Source organism: Helobdella robusta (genome assembly GCF_000326865.2).
Source record: "Helobdella robusta unplaced genomic scaffold HELROscaffold_4, whole genome shotgun sequence".
Classification (NCBI taxonomy): domain Eukaryota; kingdom Metazoa; phylum Annelida; class Clitellata; order Rhynchobdellida; family Glossiphoniidae; genus Helobdella; species Helobdella robusta.
In genome coordinates this window covers 2,838,292-2,848,500 of record NW_008704902.1, presented here as the reverse complement: position 1 = coordinate 2,848,500, position 10,209 = coordinate 2,838,292, and the positions used below count along the sequence as shown (strand labels likewise).

At 36.1% G+C, this 10,209-nt stretch overlaps 1 protein-coding gene across 1 annotated transcript; it reads left to right on the top strand.

Annotated features, from left to right (window-relative positions):
- Window positions 1–7,295: 7,295 nt before the first annotated feature.
- Window positions 7,296–8,850, top strand: HELRODRAFT_67405 (hypothetical protein; the record flags this gene model as incomplete). Its single annotated transcript, XM_009024316.1, has 5 exons — window positions 7,296–7,396; window positions 7,531–7,654; window positions 7,732–7,884; window positions 8,277–8,435; window positions 8,698–8,850. 5 exons carry the CDS (start codon window positions 7,296–7,298, stop codon window positions 8,848–8,850), a joined length of 690 nt encoding a protein of 229 aa, XP_009022564.1.
- Window positions 8,851–10,209: the final 1,359 nt, after the last annotated feature.

Here is a 10,209-nt window from a genome sequence, read left to right as displayed (position 1 = left end):
TTTGTTCTTTCGTTCGTTTGTTCATTTGTTCGTTCGTTTGTTCGTTCGTTGGTTTAATTTTTTATTAGCTTTTTTATGAATTTGTATTAGGCGTTTACAATTATAATTTCTAGTAAAACTTTGAAGAATGAATAGAAGAAAGTGTAATTATTTCATAATATTTACAGGACATAATGAATACGTTGGTGCATCAGTTCTCCAGTCAGATCCTCTCAATATCCCATCCATCCTTTTCCATTCTTATTCTAGACTTTATCAACGCCGCCACACAAGTTCTTCAGGAGTTCAGAGGCTCTGCTAAGAAGCAGGTTGTCGTTTTTTTTATGATCGATTCTGTTTTATGTTGCTGTAGTAGTTTTCGTATGTAAAACAATTAATGCTCTTTTATTTTAAGGTGACTTTAGTTCATAGAAAATGATATCAAATGATATACGTAAATTACTTGAATAAATAGCGATGTTGGAAGGAATTTTTTATAAATGCTTCTTTGAAGGTTCCTGTGAAAGAGTCGATGAGCATGTTGTCATCGTGCGTCTGCCTCCCTAGTCAATCCAGCACTCTCAATGTTATCGATTCAACAGTGCCTTCCATTCACATACAAACTTACAGTCCGAAAACGTTACAGGTTTATAAAAACTTTTTCATTTTATAAGGAATCAATTTATGGAAACATGAATATTTCTTACTTTTCAAGATTTTATTTTCATTAGTTCATTTGTTTTTGTGCAGAATCACGTAGTTAGTGTCTTGATGTCTTGCATGCAGTATGTCGATGAACAGTCTGTGTCTGGGTTAGTTTACAAGCAACATATTTCATATGACATTCCCATCACCTTATAAATATATATGTGTGTGTGTGTGTGTGTGCGTGCGTGCGTGCCCGCGCGTATGTGTCTGTGTGAGTGTATCACAATCTATATTAATTAATGACACACCACACTCAGAACCTGCTTTAAATAATATTTATGAAAACTTGCTTGCTTTGAATGATTTGTGGACATGTTTGAAAGATGAATGTAAAGTTGGAAGATATATTTTTTAATTCGTAAATCGATGAAGTATTATTGAAATCCAAATGTCATTTTTATGAAAAAGAGCATTGCATTTGAAAGGTATGTGAACATATGCGGGTTGAGTATCTACCTGTACGAGCAGATGAGTCATCAGGTACTGGATGATAAGCTGATTGAACCCGTCCTCAACGTCCTACTCCATGTTATTAATGTTGGTTATTCTTTTAATTCACGTCTACAAATTACAATTTGAAGCACTTTGTTTTTGGCTCTTAGCTCCTTCTTAATTCCAGTAGTCTTATTGTTTGAAGTTCTTTATTGAACAATTTGTTTCAGAAGTTAAAACTTAATACTCATTTTCAACCGTTTCTTTCTAAACAATTTCACTCCAAATTTTTTTGAATGAGATCTTTTAGATTTTTTAGCATTTAATTATGTGGCTAATGTTCCGTCATGTGTTAAATTTGAATAGTTTTCATGATATATGCCAGTTGTATGCATCCGCTATCCACCCATCTCTATGCTTGTATTCTATTCATATCGTACTCGCACTATCGTCGTTTGTTAGGTCTCGAATGTTTGTTATAAAAAGCATTGAATAATATAGTTTTAATGTCTACCAGTGTGACGACGCCAGCACTCAGCGGTACAAAACTTCGGAATGCATTGTTGTTGTGCACTTCCTAACTGCTCTTGTGAAGCACCATTCCTGGATGATTGTGCACCACAAACAGTTCGTCGAGAAGATGATTGAAGTTTGTTTGTTTGTTTGTTTGTTCATTCTTCGTTTGTTTGTTTGCTTTCTCGTTATCTTTTAATTAAAGATTAAAACAAATATTACGTTTGTTGGGTTGAAAGTTTGAACAAAATCAAAGTTTGAATTAATGTTGTTTATTTCTTTTACAACAGCACCTCATAAGTTATTTGGATGTGTCAGTTCAATCAAAAACATATGCAAATTCTAAAAGTTCCAAGGTAACAAATTGTGATTGCATTCTAGTTTTATAACTTTGTATGATCTGATTGATGTATTTGATATAGTTGATTGTAGTTGATGTATTTATTGAAGTCATGTGATTTGTAAATATGGTTAGTGTGATGTTTCATTATTTAATATTGTTATTCTTGAAACATTTTTGCATATTTACTGATTTTGAAAATGAAAAATTCTCTCGATTGCTTGCAGTTGCTTCATTCCGTAATGTTCTGTCTTCTGCATTGGTTCCTTGTTCTACCCACTGATTTCCTCATAAACAAGAACTTCAATGATGACGATGATGATGATGACAACATCTCTGACAGCATCCTGAAAACTGACAGCTTGAGAAATGATGCTTCCGACAAGTTGACAACATCTGAACCATCGCCTCGAGTGGATGAGGATTTGTGCAAGCCAGTGACTGCCACGTCTACCTTGTTGGCTAAAATGTTTAATGTTGGTTCAATTGAGTTCTTTTCTATTGATGCAGTGTTTTGAATGATATCTGTTTTATCGAGATGTTTTTATCACTTTCTGATAATTATTAAAGACTTGCTTCTAAAATTAGGAACGTTGCAACTGGTTGTTTTGAAAATAGTGTGGTTGAAATTAAAAATATTATTGAGAGCAGGATTTTGAAATATATTTCAACAATATATGTATAATATATTGATTTTAATGCGACGTACTCTGACTGACACATGCGTTAACTTGAAGGTTTTGGCAGCTGCAACAAGAATCTCTCAATCCTCACCTCTCGTTCACTCACTGAGTTTGGACATTTCCTCCCTCGTTCGCTCGTCAAAGATCTCATCGCAGACGCCGTCAACACCACTCACACCACTGTCGACATCAGCTGACTGCTATGCAGAGAGTGCTAATAAGAACGAAAGTTTTGAACAAGCGAGCAACAACCCGTCCAAAGATGAGGATGACAATCATCATTTGCTACTTACATCAGAAATGGTTGGTTGGTTGGACTATTGATGACTTGATTGATCGTTGGTCAGCTGTTTGTTGATTGACTGTTTGTTGGTCAGCTGTTGTTTTGTCAGCTGTTTGTGTTAGTCGGCTGTTGGTTGGTTGGCTGTTTGTTGGTCTTGGCCAACCGTTTATTGATTGACTCTTTTTTCTCTTCGGTCCTTTGTTTTTCATGAATTTTTTTTTCTTCAAGTTTTGTATGATCTGAAATTGACTGTGGGACTGTGTGTTGGCTACGGCAGATAAAGTATGTGGTTTCGGACAGGGGTTTCGGAAGTGGCGGCAGAACATATAAAAGCGAGTGAGGTGATAGGAATTGAAGTTATGATGAGAATTGCTAACAGCATGTTTGATGATGAAGGTATACCTGAGGATTGGCGACACAGTGTGTTGGTGCCGTTGTATAAGGGCAAAGGAGATGTGAGAGATTGTGGGTCATATAGGGGTGTGAAATTGCTAGAGCACGGAATGAAGGTAGTGGAGAGGGTGCTTGAGAGGAGGTTGAGAAATATGGTGACAGTTAATGAAATGCAGTGTGGGTTTATGCCTGGTAGGGGAACGGTGGATGCGTTGTTCATGGTGAGAATGTTGCAGGAAATTTATAGAAAGAAGAAACGAAGATTGTACATGTGTTTTGTGGATCTAGAAAAGGCTTTTGATCGAGTACCGAGGCAGGTCATTGAATGGGCGTTGAGGAAGAAAGGAGTGAATGAGAGATTTGTTAAAGCTGTGATGCAGCTGTATGAAGGGGAAAAGACAAAGGTGAGGGTTGGAAGGGGGATGTCGGACGCTTTTAGTGTTAAGGTAGGAGTGCATCAAGGATCAGTGTTATCACCGTTTCTGTTTGCAATTGTGATGGATGTTGTGTGTAGAAATATAATGGAGGGGTTGTTATTTGAGATTTTGTATGCAGATGATTTAGTCTTGATGGCTGATAGCATGGAAGAATTGCAGTTAAAATTTGACAGATGGAAAAGTGTTATTGAAAAGAAAGGGTTAAAAGTTAATATTGGTAAGACGAAGGTAATGGTGAGTGGGGGAAGGTGGGGAGCGAGTGATAAGTAAAATAGACCCCTGTGTGGGTATGTGACAGGAGAGTGAAGGCTAACTCGGTATTGTGTATAGGATGTCAGAAATGGGTGCATAAGAGATGTAGTGGTGTGAGGGGGGCACTGAAAAAGGTGGAAGGCACGTTCAAATGTAAGAAATGTGTTCATGGTGTGATTAATAGGACGGACGCAAGGACGGGGTTGAGTGGTGGTATTGAAAGAGTGGAAAGCTTTGTTTACCTAGGGGATAAGCTGAACGCGAATGGAGGATGTCTGAGCGCAGTTACGGCTAGAGTTCGTGTGGGATGGATGAAATTTAGGGAACTGGGTGGGGTATTGTGTTGAAAGAAATGGTCAGTGAAGATGAAAGGTACGGTATATAAAGCATGTGTGAGAGCAGCGATGGTATATGGTGGTGGAACTTGGGTGTTGAGGAGAGAGGAGGAAAATGTACTGCTGAGGGCTGAAAGAGCTATGGTGAGGATGATGTGTGGGGTTAAAGTGAAGGATAGGAAGAGTAGTACAGAGCTGATGTCAATGATGGGACTGAATGAGGACATTGTGACATTGATAAGGAGATTGAGATTGCGGTGGTATGGGCATGTGTTGAGAAGGGATGAAAGGATCGGGATTAGGCGAGTATTGGAGTTCGAGGTTAAAGGAGTGGTAGGAAGGGGTCGTCCGCGATTGGGATGGAGAGAGCAGGTGGAGAAGGACAGGGTGAAGGCGGGGTTGCGTGATACTGAGGCGAGTGACAGATGTGGATGGCGTCGAGGGATATTTCGGTTTCATCATAGGTAGCCAAACGGCAACCCCCGATCTCGGGGAAAATGTCGTCTAAACGTGTGTTGTTGTTTGTATGATCTGAAATTGTTCCTGCCATATTGAACTGTGAATTTTTCGTTTGGAATATTCACATGCAACTTGCATAATAATAATTATAACATGACTTGCATAATTCATTACATCTATTAATATGTCACTTTATTATTTATTTTTCATTGCATGTTTCATGTCTTCCACGGCACCTGCAGATTGCTCAGCAATTTGTCTTTCAGATAACGTTTAGATTAATCTATTGACTTGTAATCGCGTTGAATCATCGTCATCATTGTTCTACATCATCGTCATCAATATTCAATATCATCGTCATCACTGTTCAACATCATCGTCATCACTGTTCAACATCATCGTCATCATTGTTCAACATCATTACACATGAAGAAGACACACAACATTACTACGTCACCATCATTATATTTTCCTCTACAGGTTCGATATCATTTGCTGAACAATCTCGACACCCGTCATAATATTGACATGGAATGTCATGTAGCAGTTCCTACTGCACTCAATGTACACAAGTCGACAAGAGATAGAAGCCATCCACTTGATGATCGCTTCGAGGACAACAGCAGAGTCGTTAGTAGAGGATTCAGTTAATTAATAACATTTTTTGTTGTTTTAATTAACATTTCTTTATTTCGTTCTAATAAGTTTTGGCGCTTTATATTTGGGAAAACCAGTTAGCTACAGTGGAATATGTTGATTTAGCTTTCATGTGATCGTGTTTTTGATCTGCCGATCACTCAAACGTTTAATGCATGCTTGTATAGTAATACTAAAACACACGAGTATTCAGTTTATTTTTTACTGTATTTTTAATATTGGTGATGGGAAATATTGTTGTCGCCGCTGAATTCAGGTTATGATATGGAACTATAAGAGAATTGTCTCTGTTCATCCTTTGTCGGATTTCATTCCATCATCATCACTACCAATATCTTCGTCAACAACAACAACAACAACGTCATCATCGTCATCATCATCATCATCATGCGTATTAACAATTAACGATCTCACTGGCTCATGGACATGGTACTGTCGTAATGTTGATGGTGATCATGTGCATGGCAGTCATGATGATGATGATGATGATGAAGCGGGTAGCGATAATGTCGTGAATGGTATCGGTAAAAATGTTTGCGGAAGTTTGGAAGGTGTTGAAGGTGGTTTCGAGGCGAAGCAACAAAACGCCAACATGGCGAGCAATATTAGCGGTGCAAGGTCTGACGAAGAGATCACGAGATGTCAGGATGCAGGCAGCCATAACCCATTCAATGACATCAACAATAATGTTGACGCCAGGAGGGCTCATGTGTGCAGTGATGATAAGGAAACAGATGTTCTAAATATGGTTATTACCCAAATTATAACCACTGATTAAATCACTTCTGTTACTTTATTTATTTTTCTTTGCATGCTTATTTGTTGCATTTTATAATGTGCACGTGCTAAAGGAATAATTTTGGAGAGAGAAAAGATAGAAATATATATATATATATATATATATTTAATTATTTATTTGTATATTTGTTTATATATACGTACAGATGTTGTCCTTCATATCTGTCACAAGTCCTGAATGTTGTCACTTTGAAGAATCTCACGATCTCACAGATCCCTTCCCTTATCCTTCACTATCTCACTGCCAGGATGACATATATGAGGCAGTCTGCATCCAACACAAAGGCACATTGTCAGCTGTTCACTCTATGAAGGATGACATCTTCCATGCTAACTGCATCTTTGGGTTCGTTTCTTCATATATCCATGATACAAATTGTTTGGTTAATATTTTGTCCTTTTTTATGCAACTCTGACATGTGCAGAGCCGCTTACATATTATTCTGTAGTTATATATAGTTAAACTTTCGTACCATAGAGGCTTTAATTTTTCGACAGACAGTATTCGATTTTTGTTATCTCACAATAGAAATGTAAGTTATGGTAGCACTTCTACCAACTGAGCTAGCTCGCCAATGTTTGTTATGGTTTCTTCTGTTTTATGTCATTCAATTGTGTAACTCAAATTCACATACATTCAACACTTCAGTGTAGAGAAGAAAAAGAAGAATAAAAAGAGGCTTGAAAAGTCAAAAGGTTTTCACAAGTTGGCTTCATGTCTAGGTTTCTTCCATGTTAAAGGAAGGTTGGTTGCTTTTGTTTTCGCTTTCTTTTTAATAACTAACATTATTTCTGGACACTGTTCTTTACCAGGCCATCTTTAATATCATTAATTTAGCCAAATTTATATGGATTGATTTATTTGGCGCAATTCATTTCATTTATGTTATTCTTATTTATCCATATGATCTTCTTCATATCTGCATCAACATGGGGATGAATGCCTTCGTTCGTTCAAGCATCCTCTACTGTTTCCAATGTTTCTTATAGACTTTGAAAGAATTTATTTTTATGACGATGATGAAGATGACATTGATACAATTTGATTTTTGTAGAACTGAATATGAATTCCTGAGAGAAGGTGAAAAATTGAAGAGGGAACTGAAGCACCTGTACAATCTTAAGTGGTCTGTTGAATCAGTTGATCTTAATTTCAATTCCTTCGTTAACTTATTTATCAAATTGAACACTTGGCATTTGATGTTAATGAAAATATTAAGTAACGATACAATGTTGAATGGCGACCAATCATAACATGCAGTCTTGAGACCCACAAAATAGCAGTTATATACATTGGCGAGGACCAGTATGATAAGATGAACATCCTTTCAAACGAAACCGGAAGTTATCTTTATGATGATTTTGTTTCCAGACTTGGAACCTTGGTCAGTTCATTCAATTATTTTTTGTATTTTATATTTGCTCTGTTGTAATCATTCTCATCTGATCGGGTTCTTTGCAGGTGAAGTTGAAGGAGCACAAAGGATTCGCGGGCGGGCTGCTCAGGAATGGTCAGAATGGAATTGTTGCGCCTTACTATTGCACTCCATCTCTTCTGCAGGTCATCTTCCACGTTTCTACGCTTCTACAACCCTCCAGCGAATTTTTTCAAAAGGTTAAAAATTAAATTAAGTTGTCAAGATGATGCGAAATGTTTTTTCTGACCATCATAAAAGGGCTTTGCTAACTCTGTCTTTATTTTTTTAACATCTAGTTAGATGCAGCTCATAATGAAGCTACACTGCCGACACAAGAAGAAATATGCGCAATGAAGGTTGGTTGTCATCACTCATTTGATCAGCTGACCATTCTGACATCATAATTTTTTGCGTCACCCGCCTTACAAATTGATTACGTCATTACTGATCCCGACACCATTTTCAGTGTATCAATTCAAAATAAACGCTGTTGTTGATTTTGATGTCTTGTTTTGGTTTTTTTAATGCATAACTTGTAGTTCTTTTGTTACCTGCAAATCTGACTTTCCGTTGATCTGTAAATATTCAGATGAAACACATAGGCAACGATGAGGTGCACATTGTGTGGTGTGAGTGCAAGATGGAGTACTCTAGTGAAATCATACCCACTAAATTCGGTGAAGTCACAATTGTCATCTATCCTCTCTATAATGCGCTATTCAGCATACAAATCATCAAGAAGACCAAGGTTATTCATCTACTTTCCTTATTATATTATTATACTTTTTTACTTAATTGTTGATTGTACAAAAAACATCATTTGCAAAGGGTCAAAATTAACTTGAAACTAAAATAATTTTTGTAACAAATACGACTGAATGACTTATAAATAAGAGCTGGTGAAAACGCGGCATGGTTTAAAAGTTCACACAAACCAGTGTAACAACGAACGTTATCAAACCGTACCACTAACTAGCTAATTTATATTTCAATATTCATGTGTTCACCAGACGTGCATGTTTGGTCCTTTGTGTGACGGAGCTGTTGTTGATGGTCTGATTCTTCCTGACCTCATCCGACTGACCGCCATCAATGCTGGGCGGGCACTTCGAGAAATGAGGAACTTCTACCAAAACTTGTTAGCTTCTATCTTTTCCATATAATCATCTTTTTTTAGAAACTTTTATCTATCCAGAATATGGTAATAATTGGCCTATTCATCTATTTTCCTATAAAACCATAATTTTTTTGCTTGAAGTTATGAAGAAAGAAATAGTTGTTTGGAGAAGATAGCGAAGGAATGTTTGGAAAAAAGAACTTATGAGCACTTTTTATTCAACATCATCATGCCAGGTTACCAATTTGTATTAGGATCGTATCTTAATCCAACCAAATTCTACTCATGTTACTCAGCACTCCATGTTGTAAGGGCGAATATATAAAAACTGATGGTTTAGGATATCTTATAAATAGAATTTCTGATCCTTCAAACTGTTTAACTGTTTTTTTAATATTTTTCTCTTCTGCACTGGTAACACTCACTATGATTCATTTATGTTGTTAGCGAACAATCATTCACGGTTTCATAATTGATGAATTGAAGTTATATATTGATAAGTTATTTGCAACACGTGTTTATATATGCCAGTATACTTCAACGTACAATATTTGTTTGTTTTCTGTTCGTTCGTTTGTTTGTTTAATTGTTTGTCAGTATTTATTTTAAAACGTTTTAAAACATTCGCCTAATTGTGTACACATATTTTACGTGAAGGTACGAAGCAGAGTGCTGCATTAACGACATTGACAAATGTTCGTAAAACAAGTGCGTTCATTGAAGATTATGACGAGTCAGCTTCTAAAAGAAAGGAAAAATTACATAAAAGTTTGTTATTTAATGTTGAATTTTTTTTAAAAGTTATCGGAAATTTTTATGAATTTATAGTGGTAGGCCAATTAGAAATAGTTTTGACACCAAAGTCACAAAGGTTGATAGAAATCAAATGAGTAGTGAAAAATAAAATTTTTAATTTAAAGACATTAATTTTTTTATTTAGTTATTTAATTAGTTTAATTATTTTGAGAAGATTGTTTGTTTGTTTGTTTGTTCAGAAAAGCGTATTTAACCTCGCTCTGTTTTAAAATTTTCAACATTTCCACAGATTTCCTCCAATCATCAGGCAGCAAATCTGTGACTAAGAGGCATAGGTCCGAGTACATAGCTCCAAACTGGTTGAAATTAGACAGGAACAGTATCATCAACATCTACAATAAATAGTTATAATAATTCAGTGATTAAGTTTAACCTCATTAAGTTTTCTACTACGCACCGTCCTAGAAATAATCTGTATATACTTGGTATCTGTAATTTTTTATAAACAAGTTTTTATTCAATACTCGGTTGTTAAATAATAATTAACCAAATTCTTATGATTCAAATTAACAGTGTATTTCTCAATTTATTGTGTTTATGTAACTAGGCATCTTTTCTTATAAGCTGGCGGTTACACACACCATCATAT